Source organism: Strix uralensis, chromosome 8 (assembly GCF_047716275.1).
Source record: "Strix uralensis isolate ZFMK-TIS-50842 chromosome 8, bStrUra1, whole genome shotgun sequence".
Lineage (NCBI taxonomy): Eukaryota > Metazoa > Chordata > Aves > Strigiformes > Strigidae > Strix > Strix uralensis.
The window spans coordinates 22,180,060-22,206,021 of NC_133979.1; the positions used below are offsets into that span (position 1 = coordinate 22,180,060).

The window sequence follows — 25,962 nt, forward strand, 5'->3', positions numbered from 1 at the left end:
TTAATTTTCATAAAACATTCCTATATGACACAAAATACCTTTTTTAACGAGTAGTCGTATACGCTTTCACGTGTCACAAAGGTTTCATTGTCAATACAGGAAAGCTGGTTACAGGAGTGAAGTGGTTTAATTTGTCTGTTTAGCTGAACTCGGTGTCTCCAAATCCTGTGTAACTGATTGTAAGGGATAACAGCTATCATTTCAGCCAGGCAGGAGTGGGGAAATGGAAGCAGGAGAGTAACTTTTCTCTGGTCATGTTGCAGTGTAATTTGTTGGTTTTTTCCCCTTTATCAGTTCTTGAAACCTAATTAGCTAAGTTTTCTGTTTTGCAACCAGTATGAAAAATAAGGCAATTTGTTGTTCAGATTCACGTGGGCTTATATTGTAAAGCAGACTTGTAAATGTATATAGACATATATATTATAATAACAAAAACATTCATGAGACTTAAGGTGGTCTCAGCTGGTATGTTGGAAGAATCAGCAATCAAATGTCTTCAAATTAGATCTGGCAAAATATCAGTGCATTTAATTTTTTTCTTGTTCTTAAATAGAAACATTTTCATAAATGTTCTTCCTTTTCTATGAACCTAATTTCAAAGGGTATAAAGAGGAAAAACTCAGATTTTGTGAGGAACAGAGCTTGCAAACAATTTTTCAGATACCTGTCTCTTTGCTTTATGATAGCCCAGCTTAATAAAAAGTCTTATACTAGTTGTTAATATTACTTTCCATTTATGCCAAAATAAATAACACCTTATTCCTTTTTCCCAATAAAATATGCCTGCCCCCCCCCCCCCAATTTCTAATGAGAGAGTGTAGCAAGCTACAGATTTCAGAAATATTTGTTTCTTAAAGGCATCAGTTTTGATGATAAGTATCAATACTACTGCTAGCAAAATGCAAACCTCTTTACAAGAGGTTGGCCTCAGTGTTGTGGCTGTTTTCTAGCAAGGGCAAGCAATATGGCAGCTACCAGGTGCTACACTGATCATTTTGGCTTCGAACTTTTTCCTTTGTATTTTCTCTCTGATTACTGTCATCCCAGAGAAGAGCTTTGTCAACAGATAAATGTTCTTCTATTATGAGTAAGAAGACAGGCAGATTAAGGAAAGCAACTTGACTTCTAACATTGCTCCTCACTTCCCCAGAACAGTGCAAATATGGGATGCGCTCACATACTTGGGCTGGAGGCATGGGCAGCTGCTGCTTTCAGATTCTCCCTTGTAAAGCCCAGATCAGGGAGTGAGCATAAACAAGGGAAATAAAATGGTGGAAAGAAAGAGAGTAGGAGAAAAAGAGACTGAAAGAGAGAGAAGCCAGCAACATCAGATAAAAATTGGGCAGGGCAAACGATTGTAAAGATGGGACTGGTATGAGGCTTCAAAGCTGCAGATTTGCCAGTAAGCACCAATGGTGAATAAGAAGGGGTCTACCAAGCAAAGCTGAGAATAAGGATCACGCACCTGAGAAGCTATTGTTTTTTCTCAGAAATAACCACCTTCTCTCAGATTTTTACCACTTTCAATTGACCCATAGCCAGAACTGCAATTAAGCTTCAATATATTTTATAAAAAATAGTACTCGGTTTACTTTCACATAAGTGAAGAGATACAATTGCACAATGGTGGTTACAATGGTAGAAATACATACTGTCGATAAAATGTTTGCAAGATATTTAAAAACATACTGTACAGCACCACATCTGAAATTGGGTGATGGCAAAATGAATCATATTCCATGTCCAAGTAAATTAAATTCCTAAATCTTTCTTTTGGAATAAATAAAAAATACAATGTGCGATACGTGTCTGAAACTACCAAAATGTTTCCTGAAGTTGAGCAATAGATTAAAACCAAAAATGAGGTAAAAAAAGACATTCATGCATTTAAGCCACCATTAGTCTCTGACTCTAAAATAAGGCAGATCATAATCTTCTAAAAACTGTCTTTAGCCACTTAAATCCTCTTTAGTGCTTTTCAAGACAAGGTCTTGACAGACCTTGTAGAATCATGAGTTAAGATGCTTTTATTTCCAACAGGTCATTTTTGACAGGCTCAGCCATATTTGAAATGCATTATATGGTAGAAAATGTTGCTTTTCCTTAATGAAAAAAGAAATGTAAATTAAAAGGAATTGAAAGAGATGGATGCTTTTAGAGTTTATCACAAATGACACTGCTTTGAGGGAAGGAGGTGAAGGAAAGGGAAGGGAAAGAAAATTATGTGTCATCTTCAGTTTTAATGACATGGAAAAGGGTAACGTTAAACAGGACTTGATGTCCGTTATTCCAGGCATAGAGAGCTCTATCTCTTGCATTGTAGTCAAGCATGGATATGTGAAAATACTGATTATGGAAAGGAATGTCTGTATACTCATAAGTGGAAGTTTTTGTGGAATAAGAATAGTAGACCTTGGCTCCTGTTAAGTGAGAGTTAGTAACATACAAGGTGCCACAGATCATGAAGGATTCTCCAGCACTTCTCTTTGGGTAGCCTGTGCTCCAGCTCTTCAGCACCTCCAGTGTATCCTGGTTTAGCTGGCTGATGACAATGTTGCCTGCATTCTGGTTGGTGGCATACACAGCCCATAGCCCAATTTCATCTGCCATCAGGTCAATATCAGAAAAGCCACCCCAGGTATAAGGGTAGACATTGTGAAAGCCAGCATACTCAAGGCTACGCTGTGCAAGCACCCGCCCAGTGTCAAAGCTGTATTTGATGATGATGTTGCTCTGATACTTGTTGAAATAGAGGGAGCCATTGTAGACAACGTGGTTGGTTCCTGCCCATTTGAATGGAAGGTTGTATGTCCTTGATTCAGCCCCACTGACAAAGTCTGCAATTGATTTATATTCACGGACAATTTTATTGTTAGTGTAACTATCCATGTACCAGACCTGGAAAGAAAACAAAGATTGGGAGTAAACACTTGGAACACAATCTGTGGTACATGATCATGATATGGCATGATGGATGCATTGCAGAAGAAGAAGGAAAAAAAGTTTTAGGTATGCAGCAGGCCGTCAAAGTACAGTATTGTCCACATTCCTGTTACAAAAGCATGAGGAACTCTTGAATTTCTGAATCAAAACTTACCAACACAGGTGAACTCTCAAGACGACTGTTGCTAACTACAGTGTCTGCATTTTCAGAGAAATTTAATTTTGGATCATTCAGTGTTTGGGTCTCTGATATATGGGGCTTGCTTAAATACATTCCCAGAGACTAATAATCAAAGACAGAGATGAGAAATGGCATGTGAGCTAAACTTGGATTTATGCTTAGAAATAAATTTGGTTGAATTTTTTTCAGCTGAACCTCTAATCAGTGAAAAATAGTCTATTCTTAGTAAACAAACCAAATACAATAGCAATGAAACCAGTAAAGTTTAGGAACCATTTTTTTTCCCTTAAAACAGAAGAAAAGAAAATCAATACTTTTTCTTTAATGTTCTGTATGCCAACTTCCCCATTTTTCTTTCATGCATTTTGCCTTTTCTCCTTTTAGTTTGTCAGAGGATAGATCAAATCCTGACTAATAAAAGAACAGAATAATTTCTGGAGATATTTTCTGTGCCTGTTTCAAAACTGGCATTAACAAAATATCTGTATAAATGCCAGTTCAGCTCCTCATCTTCCTACTGGTCGAGATGCTGTGAGGGATATGATTTGTTTTAACTTGCTGGCACACAGGTAGCATTTGTGTTGCTTTAAGAGGGTGGCAGAGGGAGAACGTGGAGGCTGGCTGGGGAGGGGGCTGCAGGGTGTGTGGGGAGAGGGCACAGTGAGGAGCAGGTGCTGGTGGAGACAAGGGCCCATCATGGGGATGGTTCTGGAGCAGCCACTGGTGCTCTGAGGTGGCTGAGGAAACTTCCTCAGGACAAGATGGGGCTGAGCAGAGCTTGCTGTTCTCCTAAAGATAATCAGAATTCCCAGGGTCAGTGGTAAACCTACATAGACACAGCAGGCATGGGAGAGCTGCACACAAATCTTTAGTTATTACCATTTGTATGTTGTCTTATCTATTGCATTCTTTTTTCTGTATTCAAAAATTTAACCTTGTGGATCTCACAGAAATGAAACCTAGTGTTTTTACTTCAAAAGCCCTTTGATGGAGAGAGTACCTCCTCAAAGCTGTGGCCAGTTTGAGATCCTATTGCAGATCCAAATAATTATGTAACTTGGATCTGAGGTGGCAAATGGTCTGAATACAGCTTCTATGGGGCCTAAACCTGCAAATTTTTACTGTGCTGCATTATGGGTTATGCTCTTGGGTAAAAGTGTTGATGTTTGTGTTTTATTACTTGGGTTCTTAAAGATCCAAGCTCAATTAAATATGGTAGGTAGAAAAAAATTGTGTAGTTGGTTCAGATAGGTGTATGTCATCCCTGAAACAGTTGAAGAAAGCGGCACAAAGGTGCTTAGGTAACTTCTGTCTTTGGATATTTTTGCACCAACACTGTTGCTTTATCTCTGAAGATGTTTAACAGTGAAAATGATGGAAGTAGAAGAAACATGCTTGCAAGTGTAACCTCCTAGGGGGAAAATATCTTGTTGAAGATTAAAATAAACCAAGTAAAACTCCAGAAGGGCACAAAGTATTCAGTGCCTTAACATACTCGATTATTTTTCTCTGATGCTAATGGATCTGTCATCCAGGCTCCAAATCGGGTTCCGGATATCTTGACTGTAATGGGGCCTGTAATTTTCATCAATTTGCCACATGCTGAAATTAGAAAAACAAATGCATTAATGCAAATAATTATACAACTCTCCTTGACATCAGTCAGAGTACAAGACCAATTGCTCTAAACTAAATAGTGGCTCGAGGGGATTCAGGCTTATGTTGAAGATGGATTTTCATCTTCACCATATGAAATTTTCCATATTGAGCAGTAATATAAGTATGTAAAAATATACAAATAAAAATTTATTTGTCTATATTTTTGTTTTTATATATTTTAATGCACAGTTACATTTTCTGGGCATAAAGAAAAATACAACCTAGTAAAATATCATCTGAGATGAAGTGAGTAACAGTTAATAATAAATGAAAAGAAGACATAACGCCCCTCACTTTTGCCTTCAGAAAGTTCAGTGCAAGGCTAGGATTGATGGATGTTTCAGTTTTCCATTGACCAGGGTAACAAAGAGGTTAAGGCAGACAGGAAAAAATGAGCTTGTACACAAAACGTATAGCTGTAAACAAATGCCTGTGTCTGACTGCCCTCTGGTTACACACATGTAGCTGTTCCAGTACTAGGGGCCTGTCTGAAGTTGAGAGCAAATATGAGAATTATTCAGCAACCTTGGCTGTATCAGTTGGCTTCTAATCCATTAGGCTGTCTCATATTAGACTGTCTGGGAGGAAATAATGAGAGTCGATATGATCTCGGGTGCTGACCTTCCTAACAATTCAAAAATCTATATTTTAGGGGACATTAATAACATAGCTATTAGCAACAAGCCCCTGGTGGAATTCATATGTTTACCAAGAGGCTTACTATCACACAAAGATTTGAGGTGAGCAGGTGAAGTAGCATAATTTTGAAGAAAATATGTTCCATAAGAATGTAAAAAGAAGTAACATATTTAATTCATTTTTTTAATTTAAAAATAAGTGATTCTCCATGATACACGGTTTTGCTGTGTTGTATAGCCCTATCTATCCAGGAAATGTGGAAAACAAACTGCATCTGGTGTTGAGCGTGTATTTATTCAGTTCAAAAGAGAAGGTCACATCAAGCCTGGATTTTCTGCTTTATGTAACTGGCAAGGAATGTATTGTGCAAGCCTATTTCAGTCAATTAGAAGGGGGTTAATGTTGTGGTGACAACTCAGAGGCTGCTCGCGGGGATTTTGTTCACAGCCAGGGAAGTGGGGTGTAATGAAAAGAAGATAATTGTGTACATGCTGAGACCTCAATGAGCAGGGTAGGCTGTGTTTTCTGGGTCAATTCAAAGACATTATTATTTACATATCTCAATCTATGTATCTTACAATGTTTTGAAGATATTTTGGAATTTCCCATTTTAAAGGATATTATAGGTTTTCTACAGTTGGTTATCATAGTACATAATTTTTTATTCTGGAATTTCTTGTAGATAGGCTGCTAGTATTGTGTTCTACAGCAATGAACTGCTATTAGCTTGGAAATTAGAGGACTATATCCCATCAAGGTGAAGGCTTCTATTTATAGGTGGTATGTTAGTAAATAGTCTCAGAAATGGGCACAAGGTAAACTCAAACCTTCAGAGGGGTTTAATTCGGAATAAAATTATCAGAAACCCAATAATGAGTAGAACAAAATCAGGAAAAAATTAATTACTCCTGAATTTGTAGTTTTTAATTTGGAGTTTTAGAATTAAAATACAATGAATGTATGAGTTAAAAGGTATACTAATTGGTGCCTTTAAAATACAGTATTGAAACTAGTAGGAAAACGTAAACAAAGAATTTGGAATTCTGAAACTGTTTTTTCTATTTAAAAAAATATTTAGGAAGCTAAATGTGGAATCAAAAATGAGCTGTGAAATTTCACTTCTGAACGGACAAAACTTAAAGAAGAACCCATGGCAGAGACGTGGGGGTGCTCACAGAACCCACCTTCTGCACAGGGCTGGGTGTTGGGGCAGGCATGGGAGTGTGCACAGCATGAGTTGAATTTGCAGAACCGTCTGCTGGCACGATGGCTTCTGCCGAGGCGAGGAGAGCCGCTGCCCCACCAGGTACCCCGAGCAGGCAGCGCTCAGCCAGTGGGGTCAGAGTACGGGGCAGCGGGCCGGGTCCCACAGCCAGGGCAGGTACGTGTGAACTCACGCGCCTTCTCAGTGGTGTGTGTGGTAGCGGATTGTGGGGAGCAGCATGGGCACGCATCAAGCTCGAGGCCCCACATCTCCAGCAGAAGAGGTGTAAAAGCAGGGAGTATGCTTGTAGCCCATGCCAGCTGTTGGGGGGGTGTGCGCACTAACTCCATGGGTGTTTGTGCATGTGGTGTGCTGTGTGTGACTGGAGCTTTTTGATTCTAGCTAGAGAAAGGTGTTCAGAAATTTGTAGGTTGATGAATGTTTCTTAAGTGTCTAGTACTGTGGTTCATCTCTTGTATTACTTGTATTGATCCCAAATGTATAGTTCACTGATTGCCAGTTAATTACATGTTGTTAATAATTAATAAACCTCTTCAGTCTTGATTTGGTTTAAACTATATGAACTGAGCCACTTTCCCATGACAGGAGTCAGATGCTTTTAGAGAATGATATTTCAAAATGTATTGAGATACAATCTGAAAAAAGAGATGACATTGTACTTCAGCCACTAAATGATCAGCAGTTTGAGACAGGGTATATTTATGTGATTAGATTTTTATTCCCAGATAGCATGTAGTGATCAAGAAAAGACGACTTGTTAGGAGAGTTGCTATATAGCTGAGGGGCAGCTGACTGGAAAAGTGACAAAGCTTCTCTTTTCAGCATAACAAAACAGAGCATCTTGCAAGAGTCATGAGGATTTTTTTTTCCTCCTGCCCTGTAGTATGTCCCATCTTTTTTTTGTCCTTGTTTATTAAACAGAGACCCATAAATCTGCCTATTTGTGATATAATTTGATGGAACTTGTATTTAAAACTGAGGAGTAATACTCAAGTAATTTTTCCACATACAGCAAGCCATTCCCACTGTAGTGATAATTCATATCCCATCAGCAGGTTTCTCTGTGAACCTCAGCAGTACCTGAGGTCTGTTGGGCTACTTGCTGACAGTGTGGGCAGTCAGAAGGAAGCAGCAGAGCTGTCAGGGACCACCTCTGTCTTGTCATCACAGCCTTCTTATAGCTGGAAGAACCTTAGGCACAGGAACTTAATATATGAAGTCTCCACTAAAATTCTAGTCATATAAGTCTAGTTACCCTGATATTGCAGACAGCCTTTTTATAAAATTATTAACATGATTTTAAAAATGGGGAAATATTGTTTGCCCTTGCCTACCCTTACCCCAACTGCAGATTGTCTCAGAATCTCACTCTCCTGTTAATTTGAAAAATGTTTATGGCCAAGTACATGGGTGTCATCTCTCTTTTCTTTTGAGTAGTCAAAACTCAAACTTTTGCTTCCAGATACATGTGGACTGGAACCCCTTATCAGTAAGTCCTCTTAGTTCAGAAAGAACTGCTTGAAAGAACGGGACAAGGCCCCAAAGCAAGTCTTGGCTAAATGGTCAACTTGATAAATCAGCTCATGCTGTTCTGAACTGTTGCACAAGTAACTTTCATAGAAGTAAATTGTCCCAAGTATTCCACAAATCAACTGGCTTGCTAACTGAACCTGTTGTTGACTGATGATGCAGGGAAGTGTGAGACTAGGAAAAAGTAATTGAGGCCAAATTGTCCTCCCCTTCTCATGGAAATCCCTCTGAAATTCAGATCACAAACCTTCTGTCAAATCTTCAGACAGCCCTCTAATGCAGTATTGCTTCCGATATTTGTTCAGAAGTTAAAAGAATCAAGTGAATGCAATTAAGAAAACAGTAAAAGTAATTCCTCCTTCTTCAAGAGAAAGGTATCGTTGTTTTGTCTAGTTCTGTCTGTTGGAGCCCTGCCTTCAAATGTGTCTACCCATACATTACAGCTGACCTACGAAAATTGGCAGAATTGGGATCGTTTATGTTTTGTTCATTATAAAGTAGCAAGTGTGCTGTCTGTGTTGAAGTATATATTGACTTACTAATACAATTACATAATTTATTCCAGATGAATATCACAGCATTTTGATGACGTTACTACAATGTGCAGTTTATCAATCTGTTTAACACTGAAATAATTAGCAATACTGACTTGATAAAGATAAATTCCCTTATAACTTCCCCAAGCCTGATCCTGCATTTGATACAGAAGTTAAATGAATGACAACTCTTGAAAGAGTAAAGCTCAATATAACGTTTAGCAGTTCACTGACAAAGCGAGGCGAGTTTTCTGTGTGGTTGTAAGCACTTCCAACTTTGCATTCAGTGCAAGAAATTTTCCTCACTCCTCCACCAGAATTGGAAACAGCTTCTTCTTGTCTGCTTAAGTGTAAAATGTGTTGATCTGATCCCAGCCTATATTCTTAGCTGCAGAATGAACCTTATCATTGTTTGTGTGGCTATATTAAAACTGATCTCGCATGCTGAGGTTTCTTGCTAGGGAATTGTGATACTAATATACTGAAAGGCAGGATCATTTACTTAACACTGTTGTGGCATGGCAAGTCTGGGAGTCTGAAATTAAAAAAATTCCACTTAGTTTCCAGTTGAGACTTTTCTTTAGCTCATTTTGTATGTAGAGAAATAGAACATAGACAAATGTCATGTTGAAATAGGAAACACTTCTGGGCTATGAATTTTCCATAGCAGTGAGGGGGCTGAGAATTAAAACTGGCCTGTGCATTTTTATTAACATGGCCAACAACTCCATTTTTTTTCCTTTTCTTCTTTTTTTACTGTCAGAAGGGGGGGGCATATGAGGATGTGGAAATAACTCTTGTGATGGTGGAAAAGGTTTTTTTACTGACTGAAAAGTTTTGGTTTATAGTAAACCTCTGCTCTTTAATTCCCTGATGGGAGAAGGACCAGATGCTAGTGAGAAGGTAGGTGAAATACATCCCCATACTAGCAAATGTCAGGAAGTTCAGGAACACTAAGAAAAAAGAGAAAAAGTGATATTTCTAGGCATTTTTTCCACCACTAAGAGGTTCATATGGGGTTACACAGAAAGAGTGGGATTTTTAGAAGCACTCAGTCTCTTTCCCTTTTCTTTGAAAGAAGCAGGCTGCCTACATTAGAAAATCCCAACCATAACTGATTGTAGTAATTGGAAAATCAAACCTCTGTTTATCCATCCTCAGTTGAACTGTACAAGGAACATAGCATCATGCAGAATCTGGATCTTTATGGCTTGATTCATCTCTTGTAACAGTTTTGTACTGTGGACTCCAGTGAGTCTGTGGTTTCCTGTATTTATTTATATTAAGGAAGAAGCTGACCATGAAGTAAAGTAACCATTAAAAAAGAAAGTAGATGTAGTACCCCTGTAGACTGGGAAAGTCTATGGGGCAGAACGCATCTGGAAAGCTGCTCCAGAGTGAGCAAATACCAGGAGAGAAGGTTGTGATAGACCAACTGGATGGGAGCTATTTTGAAGATAGCTAGGAATACGTTATTGATAGTCCCAGTCTCTGTGATGCAGATGAATATTGGTAGCTGCTATATATACCAAGTGAGTGTATGATTTATAGAAGGATTTGCAAGGGAAATAAAATCAAAACATTCTCTTGAATTGTTCATTAGCATCATTATTCTATTTATTGTAAGTAACAAACAGGGGAAAATAAAGTATTTTTTCAGCGGTTACACAAATGACTTCCAAGTGTTTTACTACTTGCATTTTTCTGCTTATGGTCAAATTTGTTGTAACATTGTAATGTGAAGGAATGAAGAATTAGTTCTTACTTAATGGGTGTATGTCTGTTGTGCTGCATAATACAAATCCAGGAAGCAGTACAGCAATTGAGCTTGCTGAGAGGAAGCCTCTGGATTCTTCTGCATGTGTGCAATGACTTGCTGTGTAATCTTTGGGAAAGTAATCTATCCTCCTGGGCTGCTTGTTCCTTCATCTACAAAATGGGGATAACAGTATGTGTATCTATTGCACAGTTTTGTACTAAATGATATTTGTAAAGTTCTTAAAATCCCAAAGGGAGGGATGCTTTGGAAGTGCAAGTATCACTGTAATCAATAAAGTAATCTTATGCCTGCACTAATACCTCTTCTGCCACTGATGTAATAGCATTTTTTTGGATACATAGAATATTCTGCTTTTGAATTTCTAACCAAAAATGTTACTTTAAAATATTTAGATTCTACATTATAATCAGATGTAGCTATAAGTGAATCCAATGTGTATCTAATTATTTCTTCATACTTCATAAGCAACATTTGACAGAGTATTGGCTTCTATGAATGCTACCTATATAACTTTTTTCAAATTTCATAAACACCTTATGACAAGAATAGGAGGGTCCTAAGCATACTGTGCAACCTGCATTCTCTTATAAATGCACCTGCCTTACGTGATTGCCAGCAAAGGACCCATATGTGCATAAGTGTCTGTGAATTCGTGGTGTGTGCAATCATACGCGCTCTGTTCCTACATGTTTAATCGCATGCACCCTTTTAAAGTTCTGTGGACAAATTTCTCAGCAGCTTCAGCCTGAATTTTCTCTTATTCCACAGAGAAGGAGCAAGTTTCAGTCATCACAATTGCTGTGGTAATCATTAAACCTTGGTGAAAGTAAGACAACTGCTTACTCTATGTTAATGAGTGTTGAAAGTGTTGCCAGTGCAGATGGAAGATCCCTTTTAAGTGGCCAGGACAATATAAATAATGCATTATATTGCTGAAGAACACCTGCTAGGGAGAAGAATGGAAAATAGCTATTACACATGCTGGTTAGATAATTATATTGTGAAATGCAACAAAATCTGTGAAGATTCAAGCCAGATTCTATGGCACATCGGGGCCAGTCTGCCTTCTGCTGCCATAGGCTTCTGGCTATCAGATTGGCACGGACAGTCACAGCTGGATCATCTCCAGCGTGGTGAATGTGGCTGGGGAGAAGGTGTAGGCATTGCTGATTTGAAGACACGGTACCAGCTTTCAGGAGTTACTTACAGTAAGCCTAACTGAAGCTGTTTTTACTTTAAAAGGCACACAGGGGTAGGCCAGAAATACAGCTAGTCCATTAGTAGGTGAGCATAAAAGTCAGTTAAGCATGTAAGAGCAGGGAGTAATGCCAATAAGGATGAATAAATCTGTATTAGAGCTTGAGAAGGCCAAACCCCTTTTAATAATGGATGTGCTTAATAATCTATTCCATACAAAACTTTTCTCTCTATTGTTAATATACATAACTTGAATAAGTTTTTTTTACATTAGTACGTCAAGAGAAATAGAACGTGTCGCAGGAATTCAGGATAGACAGGAGGGAAAATGTGGGTGAAAAATAGGGAAATAAACCCTGTGAATACACACAGTCATTCTGATGTATAAAATGTATCTTACACGGTAGTCACTTCACTAATCAATGTTTCAAAAATATGCTGTAAAAGCAAAGAAAAACAAGATACTCATTAAAGATAAGTTGATGATCTTCTAGTGTCTAATAAACTTACTGGAACACTATCAGAAAATACTGTCTATTTATATGAATTTTCTTGCTTGCTGTGGTTTTGTAATGCAGCCATTTTCTCCTGCCTGCCTCCTGTCAATGCAATAACGTGCTATTATGTGTGTGTACTGAGGGGAAAATAGGATCATAAGAAATTTCTGTTTGAAGAAGTCTTTCATGTATTTTAGCCCATCATCACTGTGTTATTTCTAGTGTAAACTAAAGAAATGGAAAATAAATAATTTAAGAGGCTAACCTAACCTAGATTTTTCTCATTTCATTGCCTCACAGAAATAAAGAGGCACTGCTTATCAAGTTAATAACATACTTCATGTCATGTGTAACATTTAAAAGTAAACATCCCACACTTGATAACTGAGATACCGATCACAGGAGTGAAACTTGGAATTTCTAGTTTATTCGTGTTCAGTGGTAACTTACAAAGCACTTATTTCTCATAGAGGGGCCGGATTGTTTGGTGTAGCAATCCAGATTGCAATAGTGATCCATTCAGGAGTCTTCAGAATGCATGGGTAGGCTGCAGAGGGGGGACACTGCATTGTGATTGTAAAGCAGGTAGGTACTAATTATCCCTCTTTGGGTAATGAAAGTTAAGGCTGACACTTGATAATGATACTTTAGACTTTTAGTTTTGGTAGCTGATACTGAACTAGCACTGATTTTCAGAGATGCTCAACATTTGACTTTTTCTAACTAAAGCCAGCATGTGAGCAACCAAGATGGAGGCTGCCTGATGTAAATGTAGTGCAGTGCTCACAACGGATTGTTGCTGTGCTTCCTAGGAAAATCATGCTTTGTTCACTTAAATTAGGTGTAATGCTCAATTATGTTGTATTGCAAATTTAGAGTGACACATCTCTCAACGCTAATATTAGAGGTCTAAAGACTGTACAGTCTGAGTGGCCTCTCAGATTTCATAACAAGATGACAGGGTTGTGATGCGGACATCTCAAAACTGATTGTAGTCTACTTCCCACTGAATTTTTTTTCACAGTGACATCCCAAAGATGACCCAAATAGCAATGCCTATCTCAGCTTTTTTGAAAGAATATTTGTAGCTCTCCAGCCAGTTGTAATTCTCTTAGATTTTAACGTTGCTGTCTGTTATAATTTTCCATCTTAATTCCTTCTGTATACAGTAGGGCAGATCATTATATAAGATACACTGGTGCAAACTTAAAATGATATGACTGACCTTAGGTTGAATTACTCTTGACTTTTATTAGGGTAGCACAGATCAGAATATAATGCAGTCTTTCATCAAACAACAAAAAAAGAAAACTTCATCTTTCTATAGGGACACAACTAAAAATATACAGCTGAGGGACCAAATTTGCCATAAAATTGTTAACTTACTGAGCTTTTTCATGCAGTCTCGAAGCCTGGTTTCTAAACTAAGTACACGCTGGTGTAGTTCCTCATAGTCATAAGCACCAATTTCTTCCTGAATCCCAGTGAGGACAGTAGACAGATTCCTAATTTCCTCCTTGAACTGGGTGATTAATTTGGCATCGGTTTTGTATTGTTCCAGAACTGGGATCAGTGGCAGGAGCTCATCCATCTTTTCTTTCAACTCCTGTTAAAGGCAATCAAATGTGAGTTAGAGCAGTTTAACGGAGTTCAATCGCCTAATTCCCTTTAATGTAGTATTTATGCCTGATTATTAAAATGACTTAAAAATGATTATTGATTTTAGTTACAGATCTATTATTAGTGTATTGTGAAAGTCTTGGAAACCTCAGACTTAAGGGTAGTAAGCAACAGATAAAATGCATGAAAGGATAGTTTTTCTACTGGAAGTACACAATTACCTTCAAGTGATCTGAATCAAACCTGTTGAAGGTCTGACTTTCCATCCAGAGGATATAAACCCCTTCTAAGTGTGTCTTTCTTGAGAGAAGGTGATTGGGCCTGACCACAGTGATGTTCAAGGAGGTCATGCCTGTTTTACAGTACTGTAATAGGTGAGCTGTTAATTTCTATTTCACTCCTTAGAAATACTGATTTCATTTTTTCCCAATGGCTGTTGAACAGGGTTTAGTTCTGTTCCAGCCACAGTGATATATACCTCTTTCTTCTGAAGTAAAAAATCCACGGTTCTTAACTGCACTTTATATTTCTCACCTTGCTGCATCACTAGGTGCCTTTGAACTTCCTCAGTTGACCTCTCTTCTGGTTTATCACAAATTGTTTTTTTGTTGTGTGCAGTTGTTATGTTGCCAATCCTATTCTTAAACATTGATTAAATAAAATAAGGCTCCACTTTGGAATCTCAGATTGTCCCTTTCTCAGACTTTTGCTGAGTCTCATACTTTGAGAATTTGTCTCAGTTTGTAACCTATATTGGCTGCTCATCTTTCATTTCTTAATTATTCTTTTAAATGCACTAACCATAGGGGCTTTATTAAATTTAAACTAATTGTTTAAGGTTGTTTTTTGTTTAGTTATTATTCTGTAGAAAACCTCAAAGAATCCTTGCAGTCAAAAGGTTTTGCTATATTGAAAAGCATATAGGGTTGTCCCTGAGGTATCATCTGTATACAGAGATTTGCATATCTTTTTGTAATTTGAGGAAACAGCAAGAGTTCCACAAGCAAATGCCAGAGAGGCATGAGGAGATGCAAGCCTGGACAAAACAAGGCAAAGAATGGAAATGACGATTTGTTAGGTACCAGCATTAGGTGGTAATAGAGATTGGGAACAGATGAGGATGCACAGGGAGAGGCTATTGAAGGGACTAAAAAATCAAGTCCTGAAGAATAGCTGGAGTAGTCAGCAGGGTAAAAGGGAAAGCAAAAGAGAACTAAATGGAAGCCCAAGCACACGAAGGAGGTGCAGAAGCACATGTGGTTGGAGGTTAGCACAGGTGTGTGAAGACACACGCGTACAATTTGTTGCATCACTCGTATTAGAGGATGCAATAAACAGGGTAGAACACTTCCAAAACATGATGATGCCAAATGCATTTTTGCTAAGGAGATGTGAAAGAAGCTGATAGGTACGGTCAGCAATTGAGCTGCTTGAAGATCTACCTCTGAATTTTTGCCTCTCATACATGTTCTAAGACAGCTTGAGAGTTCTGCAGTATCTCTTCATCTCCTAGCTAGTATATCCATATTGTTTTAACAATTGCTTTAATATTGGAATTATTTACTCAAAATAAAGACTTATATGTGTTATTAGGAAGTATATTTTGCACACAGGTCATCTTAATACCTAGAAAACTTCATTTTAAATTATATGCAGATACGTCATTATAAAGGAAATTGCGAGTATTGGGAGTTCTATTGGTTCTATTCTCAAGGGGTCTTCCAATTACATTATAGTAGAAGAATTATTGAAATGGGCAGAAAAAAGTGGAGAGTCTTGTTGTCTACAGTTAAAACTATTTTTGTTTGACTGTTTTTATTAAAAACTTAACTTGAGCCCACTTTATGCCTGTTAAAATGAACAGTTATTTTTTTCCTTGATGACAAGGAGAGTAGGCTTAAGTTTTTGTTACTTCATTTCAAAATTATGAACTGAGGCTTTGGTTCTGTGGGGCAGTGAACTGCCAAAAATCATGGGTAAACCATGATGGAAAAAAATGCAAAGTTTCAAAAACTCAGGAAGATAAAACGTGTTTAAGAGAATTACTGAAGGTAACTTATTCCTGATTTATGCCAGATGAGGTATCATTTGAGCAAACTGCTGTAACTTTTTGTGGTGATCAGGTATCGTCTGACTGGCATAAATGCTGATTTGACCGAAGTATGACCATATGCTCAAGTGTGATCTGGATCACATTTGTTCTCTTTGGTTCTCATGAACATGGAACCACAGTGTTAGAATATCTCATTTCAGTAAATGATATAAATCTGGTTTTGGTATTTTCATGATAAAATAAATTTTATTGGTTTCTGCTGACACTCCTAGCTTGTTGCTATGATGAGTAGTAGAAGAACTAATTTGTATTGCAACATGGATAGGTGGTAGACATATTTTGGCACTTTGTGCCAGCTGATATGAGGGGTTATGCTATATCCAGAATGAATTTCTTTGTCTCAGGAAAGATAAAGCACTGAAATTCTAGTAGATAAAGCCAGCAGCATATTGTATCATGTTGACCTTTTAAATTACTCTGTAACTTGATTGGATGGAAATCTGTTTTATACTCCTGGCAAACTGTCAAACTAAAGTTAAGTGACTGGCCAATACAAATATCAAATATTTAGAAGGTTAGAGTACTGCAGAAATATGCGACCTTTGACATCGTGTATCAGACATTCAGATTTTGATATTTTGTTCCCATGGAAAACTATAATGAGAATACAGAACATATAATGGCATTATACAAATGTAGTGGTGTTCTAGCAATGAATGATGAAGGCAAAAAAGGTGGAGATATTTCTTACTACCTGAAAATAAGTGGAAGTATGTGCTCAAACTCTCACCTAAACTAAGAATGATGACATAAAGAATAAAGTTTGGTAGTCAGATCATTAGTGTACTTAATTCCTGATATTATTAAGACCCACTGGATATTCAGTGTCTCTGAAAAAGAAATTAGACCCCTTAGCTATGTAATGGTTTAGATATCTAAACTTAGAACCAATTACAACATTAAGTCCATTTTATGTGAACTTTCATAAACACTTTAAAAATATATATTTGGTTCACACAATGTAATCCTCAGAATGTATTTTCTACATCTTATTTTTCTGTCTTGCAGTCCTGAAATATCAATTTATCAGACTTGATATTTAAAGAACATAAATATGCTCCTGTAACATTTTATCCTTAAGAGTACTTCAGATAGCTTTTTCAGAATACACAATGCTATTTTGTAATCTCTGCAACCCTCCTTCCTCACAAAAAGATTGGCTTGTGTTTTTTATTGTCATTAAAATTCCTTGAAGGTCTTTTTTTAATCATACAAATGTGACTGGGAATGATTGCCCTCCTCCCCATCCCAAATTCAAAATAGCAAACCTTCAGACATGAAATTGGATCTTAATTGTACTGGATAAAAATTACAATAACCTGATTTATTACAGGCTTTCTTCCCTTCAACTGCAGTAAATGTCAGGCAACAGTAAAAGTGCACAACTCTCTAGTTGTTTGCTATTAATTCCATTGGATCTCCCCATTTATCACTGTAACTTGAATGAATATAAATTTCTCAGTATGACATGCACATTGATACAGAAAAAACAGGAATCTGTTTATAGTGACATTTCTCTAATGACTTAATAATTAATAGTTTACTCCCTATTACAATTAAATTGAACAGAGCAAAAGATTACAATCATAAAGGAAGATTTATTTACGATTTTCTTTTTAATGTTACTCTTGTATGAGCATTTCAAGCTGAGATTTTAGCAGTCCATGCATTGCTGCTTAGTACATTGCTTCCAGCAGGCTTTCAAAGTTATTGTTGAAATAGAACCTACTTGAAAATGCTTTGTCATTAATGTCTTCCGATCATCTTCAATTTGCCGAAACTTGGCCTTGAGCCCTTTCATTTGTGTTTCCATTTTTAAAACATACTGGAAATCCCTCTGAGTCCGTAGATTTAAAACTTCAATAGACTGGGACATATTCTGAACCTGTTAAAGAAGAACAGTCTCTAAATGCACTTTTTGTTACTTTACCTTTTTTCCTGGTTAGGTAGTTAAACATCAGGCAATAAAATGTGCTTATGTCAATGCTTTAGTTGTGAGTCATTTATACCACAGTACAGTTTTAAATTCCATAACTGCATGATAGTCCAAAAATTGGGGAACGGGGACAACAGAGGACTATCTGCAAGAACCTGAAGCCATAAATGATTTGGACTAGGTTCTCTGAGGTAAAGAGAGAGAGATCCTTTCAGCACCATTATCAACGGGCTCAGCGGAGTCTACTTGGACACTTGCAGTAGACGCTGACTGTTCTTCAGGATGTGCTGTATAGCATGCGGGACAGGACTGAGATTTGGAGATGTTGGTTAGTATGAAGAGCATGACTTTCACTGCTAGTAGGCATTTATATAATAGTATAAGGAATTCATGAGATTATCCAGAGATAAGATGGGGTGTGCCATGATCAAATAGGTGTTTGCTCATGATTTTGTAAGTAGATATAAAATTAGAAATTTTATGCAATTGTCTCACTGTTAGAAAACTAAATTTTTTTACAGATGAGAAGTAGTGAATGTTCAGGTAACTTTTGTAGACCAAGTGACTTTGTAGCTATAGCGGACACTTTTACCACAATGAGGCAAGAATAACTGCCATCTAGAGTAAATTACATATATTTTTTAAAAGTATCTGTTATAAAAGCAATTCTTCTGCCAGTCGCACATTTTGCAAGTGCAGTTATTCTATTTCAGGAAGTGTTTTGTTTTCACAAAACATTAAAAAAGTAGACTGCTGTAAATGTATTAGGCACCATATTGAAGCTTTGGCTCAAGAGAAAAAAAAATAAATTCTAGCTTCCTAATAAAAGACAAACCCAGCAGTATTCCTGTTGTTTGCAAGAATATGGACTGTTTGAACTGATATTCACGTTTGAAACTAATATATTGTGACCTACAGAATGATGGATTCAGGAAATACTCTTAAAATACTCTTAAAAATAGTATACATCAGTTATTGCACAGTTGCCATTGGCAGTTCTTAGAAAGTATTTTTAATGGAAAAAAAAAAATGCTTCTTTTTCCTTTGTTTTCTAATTGTTGAAAGCAGACAGATTAAGTCCTTCAGGTCTTGGAAGAACTTTTGAGCGTGTCCATTTGGCAGAAGATGCATTCACATAAAGGCTCTAATTAAATGACTGTGCATGGACTTAGTGAAGTAATAATAATATGGCATTACATACCCATCATTACCACAGTTCTAATCATAAGAAAATAGCTTTCAGAGACTGATGATTTAGGTTCTTCTATGTGGCAGCTCAGAAACTATGTTGAGATCTTAACACCACTCCAGCCCCCACCCCAAAAGAAAGTAAGATTTTTTTACATTAATATTTTATCGTTTGGGAAATATGCTAAAGCAAAGACTCTGGGGACTGAAATCTTCCTCTGTTAAGTAAACAGACAGCATGAGGAAAGGTAGCTCCTCCTCTGTGTGCTGCTTCATCAATGTCCTCTCCCTGCATCTCATGCTATGGGCTCTGTCACAACCTGAAGCTAAGTCCCTGCTGAAGTTCATGGAGATTTAGGAAAGGAAAATCTGCAGGGATCTAGCACTATATTAGCACTGGAGTGATTTTTCTGTCGCTAGAAAAATACTGAGAATTGTATGCTAAAAAATGTATTTTTAAGTCTACGTTTTATGTTGCTTTCTGCTGCTGTTCAACCACCCTCTCAGGCCTCAGGTTCTGTACCACCAGCTGTGATATAATAACCTTGGTTACTTATACAGGGAATGCAGAACAATAGTTTGTGTTTTCATGGTTGCTGCATTTTTTTCATTATTGATGTAAAATAATACTTCATTGGTTTTACCATATATGCAATAGTGGATAATACTGGAAATAAGAATTGGGTTGTTTGGGGAAAATTTGGACCACCAGAGAATGAATTAATAGTACTGAGGAAAGAGTAAATGAAAGAAAATTAGAACTGTTTCTCTTCTGTACATGTTGCTTTGCAGATGCTGTCATGTCTATATCTCTTTATTTGTTGATAAGAGACAAGGAATGACCTTCAGGAGTCTCATGACTGAAGCAGAAGCTGTAGTTTAAATCCCACAGCAACTAGCTAGTTTGAGGTTGGATTTGTAACAGTTTTTACATAGAAAAATCAGTCCCGTCTGTGTGTAAGAAAGAACTTTGGGAGGAGTGAACAAGAGAAGATGCAGCTTCAGTTTGCTACATAAGTGGCTTGGGTTGGGAAAGGTGTGATGTAAGGAAAATAGACAAATAATGATCAGTGGTGAGAACACAGGTAGGGGATCTAACCTGAAGAAATATTTTTATTAAATAACTCATCAAGACTCCATTAAGTATTAAACTTAGAGGGAAAGGAGTGGATTTCCTTGGGAAGTTTAGTGATCAAAAGGAGGAATTTGTTGGGAAGACTTACCTTCTCTAGCAGTTGTCTCAGTTGCCTGCTTTTGGCATCTCTTGAACATAGGTTTTGTTCTGGTGCAACAACAGTGCAAATGCAACGGCCATCAGGATCCTGGGCTGAACTATAAACTTGCCACCCTTCCTTGGGGCTAATCTGAGTCTGTAACGACAAAATAATAAAAATAAAGGGAACTGAACTGATATTTTTGTTGTTTGAAAAACCACTACCTCAGAAAATTTTATTTTTGCAGTATACGTTTGCAATTAGGTTTCTCCTAGTACTACTCTCTAATTAGATTGGTGGTTTCTCACAGTTTTGTCATATCTCACATATTTGTAATAGTTCTCTAGAAGCGTCCAGCACATATTGTTCCCAGGGTGGATGAGAACAGTTTTCTGCTTGTGATTGAACACAAACTAGTTGATTTAATCATTTGTAAAGGGATGTTACAGTTTTTCATCAGCAGAGAACAAACATGTCCTTTCAGCCTGAATGACTTTTACTTTAGAGTAATGGAAACAACAAAGACAGAAGAGAACAACTATAAAACCCCGAAGAGAGAGAGCACAGAGCATGGGACTCCCGCATTGGAACCTGGCTCAGCAGCACTTTGGGATGTGGATCAACAGGTTTGCTCCTAAAGATGTAGCATAAAGAAGACTGTTCTCTGTTGACTGCTACTGCACGTACACCAAAGGGAAGAGGCGCTTGCTGCAGGGTCGTCCTGAAAAGCGTCTGGTTAGTTTAGGTGAACGGGGGTCATGGCAAGCATGACAGTGCAGTTAAGACACTGCACATGCTTCAGTGGGACAGAAGAATTCGGGAGTAAGCAAGAGTTCTTGTTTACAGTAACCATGATTGAGAAAGAAAAGCAAAAAATCACATTTGCTTGCAGAGGAGGCTAATACTGCACTGCATTTAAAGTTTGTGTGATACCTTGTGAGACTAGGTATCTGTTTAATGAGATGTATAGAAATACACACCATAAGAATAAGAGAAAGTGATATAATTAGATGAATGAAAAGATTCAGGTGACGGAATTAAAACTAGTGGACACATGAAGTCATTTTTTAACTTTCTTTTTAAACTGTAATTTAAAGTTAATATGCAATATTCTTTCCTAATAATATAGTATTGACTACTGAATTTCATAGTACAGATGCTAATGGATGCCATTGAAGTCATTTTGGTCTGAACACATTTGGAATTGATTACTAGTTATATTATAAAATTATACCTAGTGTCAGTACAGAGAGTGATTATTTAAACTGGCAAACTTTGATATTGATGCTTTACTGGCAGCTTAATGCAGAATAAGTTGCAGAGTTCCTCACCTGAAAAGAGGTACAATATCTTTGCAGACTGAGGCTAGAAAAAGACCCTTCGGAACGATGACTCTTCTGAAGAAGTCACTGAAGACAGCAGTGACCTACTGCAGTTAATTGAAAAATCAAAATGGTATTGTTCCCCTGTTTTGCAAGGAAAAACAAAGTGTCGTAATGTAGATGACTGTAAAAAGAGAACAGCTGAACTTGCCTTATGGTTTGCTAGAAAGGTGTATCCAGAGTTTGGTGCTAAATTATACTGCCTCTATATGGTGTTCTCTTCACCTTAAGTTTTAGGGCAAAGAGAATCTAGTTTAAGACATGGAGAACACTAAAAACTAAACAAATTACGTATGCAGAGACAATTTAGATTGTTTTTGAGCAGCTACTAAAATTGTGAGCTGGAACAAGTGAAGCCTATCAAGGCTGATAACCCTTGCAAAGTGTAAGCTCTGTTCACTCCGGTAGTTTCCACGATTCTCTGTAGAACTTATGCCATGTTGTCATGCAAGAGCAAGGAAACTGAATTTTTCCTGAAGTTCAGGAACATGTTCAGGAATCTAGAGTTTGTGATTATAATCCCTTAGGACAGAAATACTTAATATAAGTTTATGAAAAATTGTGATATTTGAGCCTTACACCTGCTACATTTAGATTGGTAGCAACTGGTTTTACTGCATTCACGTAACTTTTCTACAGTGGAGAGTGTATGAGATACCAGGATCATGCACAGTCTGTAGTAAAGCCATTATAATCCAGGCTGTGTTATCAAAGGTACTTAGATATTCTAGCGATGTCATGAGTGTCTCTCCTGGCTTTATCTATAGGAAAAAAAACACCTTTATTGATTAACTTAGCAGATATTTTCTTATGGCATCTAACATATGGCTTGATTTTAAAAAGTAACTGCTCTTTGGGAAAATATTTCTCACAGTGAGAGACTGTCAGGCCCAATACAACTGCATGGTTATTGACTGCCTGTGCATAAATAAGCATTCTCATAGTACTCCTACAACTTAGGCTACAGTTCTTTGCAGTATTCTGTGGTTCCCTGTATTTGGGCCATTAGGGTTCCCTCATTAATTAGGATGGGTAATCACTGAGAAAAACAAGCAGGTGAGTATAGGTGCGCTTTGCCTTTTTTTTTTCTTCAGGTACTTTTTTAGTTTGACATTTAATCCCTACCTCAAGCAGAAGCTGCTGTGCCATGCAGGGAAAGAGCTAGAAGGCATCAAAACCTTACAGAAGCTACTGAATCTACTTTTCAAATGCAGGCTTACTGCTGACAGGCCTTAGTAAACAAACAAGAAAAGAAATAACAAGTGGAGTACAGCAACAATAATAAATTATGCTAGTTCTTGAATATTTGGGTAAAACAGGAGTCCCTACAAAGACCAATATTAACCATTGCCTTAGAAGGCTGCTGGCCTACAGACTCACCTCCAAAAGATTTATTTTTTCACTTGCACTTTTATATATTCTGATAAAACTGTTATAGTTATCTCCATCGATACTAGTTGACAGGACAAATGGCAGTATGTATACTTAATATGGTTGCTTAAATATAAACAGGATTTTTCAGTTTGTCTTGCAATTTCAATCCTGGGACTGGAACAGATCTCAAAGAGGAGGCCCTCTCTCTGACCCCATCTCCTTGTACAATTCTTCCAGCTGAAGGGAGGAAATTGGGAGTTTTTGTTCTTTTTTTCCTGGTACAATATACACAATTTATGAGCTGTGTATGTGCTAGAAGAGAACTGCTGGAGAAGTGCATGTGCTGCACTGTTCACAGGACAAGATGCCAGTGGATAAATCTTGATGGCAGTTAAAAACCAGTCAGTGATGACCTCAGTATTACAAAGCGCCTGGGGTATAAAGTCTCTCAGCCAACATCTAAAGCTTAGAGAAAGGTAGCAGATTTGTGGTGCTTGGTTTTATGCAGAAAGAACCCCATGTGATTGAAGTTCGGCTTTTTTTTTTTTTTTTTTTTACTTGGCAGATGTTGCCAAGCTCCGATAATCAGGTTTGTGTGATTGTTTCCCCAGCTCTGCTTGCACTCCTGCTACCCCTCTTGAAACACAAAATATGCATACAACTCCAACTCAATGAGTGCAAAGAGCATTATTGAAATAATACTTTGGAGGTATTTGTATCAGCAGCGTTCTTTTGTAGCCACAGGAAGCTCGACAGTTTACACTACTTGGAATCTGAACATGTAAATATATATAAACACATATATGTGTATAAATAGATATATGTGTGTGTGTTATAATAACTAGTGTGCATCTCGAAGTTACTCAGTTGCAACTTTAAACTTGGATTTAAATGTGATGGGGAACTTTATTATTGTCATATCATATTGTCACAAAAACTAGCAATATATACTGTAGTTCAACGAGCACAAGTTACATTTAAGGAAAATAAAAGAGCTTTTCCTTGTCCCCTCACCTTGCTGCTCTAAAACACAACAGAATTGTTTAACATCATTTAATTAATTTTAAAGCAGTAATATTTAAAGTCTAAATGCAATGATTTTCTGCAGTAGTGTTTTTCCTCCATGCATATATTCAATTAATTAAATGTTGATTAGTAAATCCATCATTTTTAGTTACAACTAAAAAACTAAATTCTGAGTATAGTGAACTACTGTACAAATAGTTAAATTTACATAACATACTATTATGTAAACATCTGATTGCAGTTACACAAAAAGATACAGAGAAGAGTGTTTCACTAAACATTTAGGAAAATGTCCAATTAAAGTATTACTTTAAGTTTTAGGCTTCTCATGAGTAGTTAATTACAGCTTTTCTGTAGGTCTTCATTAACAGAGGCTGCTGTATATGAGCATCAACAATACAGAGTGGTATTTGTGACATTTGTATTATTCCCGTATCAGCCTTTCTAAAATTCGGGTACCCAACCTCTTAGTACCAATTTTATTTTGTTTCTAACAGCTATTTATTTCCTTAACTGTACTCCAGTAAAGGAAAATGGGAGAGAATCAGACCCCTTACATATTGTAGTAAATAGCTAATATGTAACATTATTCAGACAAAAAGAAACCCACTGCCAGATTTTTTTTTTTTCTTAATAATGCAATACATTTTTCTGGAACAGTAAACATAGGAAAAAAGTCTAGACAAACGAAATTACATTGCTCTACTATTTTTAGCATTTCACACTCAAGATGAAGGCATTTGTTCTAATATTTAAGGATGCTATTTTAAAATCTTTCCTTTCATAATAAGACCGCAACATGCTCACCAATGTGCAGTTTTATGATGCCCAAAGAGAAGCATGCATTAAGTGATGACAGGAAGATCAGTAGCTTAAAAAGAGATTTACAAAGAGGCAGCAAACTAAAGCTTTTGCTGGCACTTAAACACTACTTCAGCATTAAGATGGCTTGCAACACATCACAGCTACTTACTAGAGTATCTGAAGTGGTTATTCTGGTGGTATTTAGTCCTACCAGAGATGGGAGAGTTTGGGACATCCAGTTAGAGATCATTGCCATGGTACTAAGAACAGCACCAAGCTTCAGCAGTGGAGGACTCATTGCTGTGGAGCTAATGAGTTTTCATAGTGACTGATTATCATCCCAGTGCAGGCTGGCAGTGAGAGGCGTGACTGCAGCACACAACATCCACAGCATGAAAGGAGATCAAGACACCCAGATTTAATCATCCATTAAAAACACTCATATCCTTATTTGCCCTCTGTCTTTCTGCTCTAACAAATACTTATGACTATCTTATGCTGACCACTAAATAAACAGTCCTTTCTATGCTAATAATTATTGCAGTTTCCAGTGGGAGATGGCATGGGTGAATTACCTCTTTATAGGTGCTAGAGACTCAATTAGCACTTAATTAGTTCAGCCCTTGCAGAGTAGTATGTGTTCCTGTCTGAAATGCAAAAGCCCAATCACAAACCCGGACACAAATAACCCCCCACTCCCCATCACTGCTTTGGTAGAAATATGCTGAGGTTTATTTCTAAATATGATCCTATACTTGTCCAAGTGGATGGGGAAGGGGGAGAACTGTCAGCCTGCTCGTGAAAACACCAGAAACCTCTCTGAACTTTCCTTGGTTTGTTGATCTCACATAAATTACAAACATCAATGACTTTATAATTTCCCCAGCCTGTTATTAAGATATTTGGTGTTCATAAAAGAACATTGAAGCAGTAAAGATTCACATTTCTCAGTGTTCTTGTTAGTTTACAAGTTTTTATACTGAGAGTTATTGCATTACATCTAGGCCTGGCAAACTAAGTGTGTCTTCATTGCCGTTTGGATGGGAACAGAAGACAAATTGTGGGTTGCTCATGTAGCATTTTGAGGCTTCTTTCGGCTCTAATCTGCTGTTAAATCT

At 37.3% G+C, this 25,962-nt stretch overlaps 1 protein-coding gene across 3 annotated transcripts in view; it reads right to left on the reverse strand.

Annotated features, from left to right (window-relative positions):
* Positions 1 to 1,545: 1,545 nt before the first annotated feature.
* The window catches only part of OLFM3 (olfactomedin 3), a 66,516-nt gene continuing 42,099 nt past the window's right edge, over positions 1,546 to 25,962 (reverse strand). The window contains exons 1-6 of one of the 3 annotated variants that reach the window (XM_074876651.1): positions 25,014 to 25,160; positions 20,268 to 20,414; positions 17,650 to 17,805; positions 13,574 to 13,793; positions 4,620 to 4,726; positions 1,546 to 2,898 (exon numbers count right to left, since the gene is read on the reverse strand). In XM_074876651.1, coding sequence (XP_074732752.1) covers positions 2,221 to 2,898; positions 4,620 to 4,726; positions 13,574 to 13,793; positions 17,650 to 17,805; positions 20,268 to 20,414; positions 25,014 to 25,142 — 1,437 coding nt within the window. In that variant the 5' untranslated portion in view covers positions 25,143 to 25,160 and the 3' untranslated portion in view covers positions 1,546 to 2,220. Of the gene's footprint in view, positions 2,899 to 4,619; positions 4,727 to 13,573; positions 13,794 to 17,649; positions 17,806 to 20,267; positions 20,415 to 21,589; positions 21,663 to 25,013; positions 25,161 to 25,962 lie in introns of those variants that run through there. The other 2 variants (XM_074876653.1, XM_074876652.1) reach the window with 2 other exon arrangements.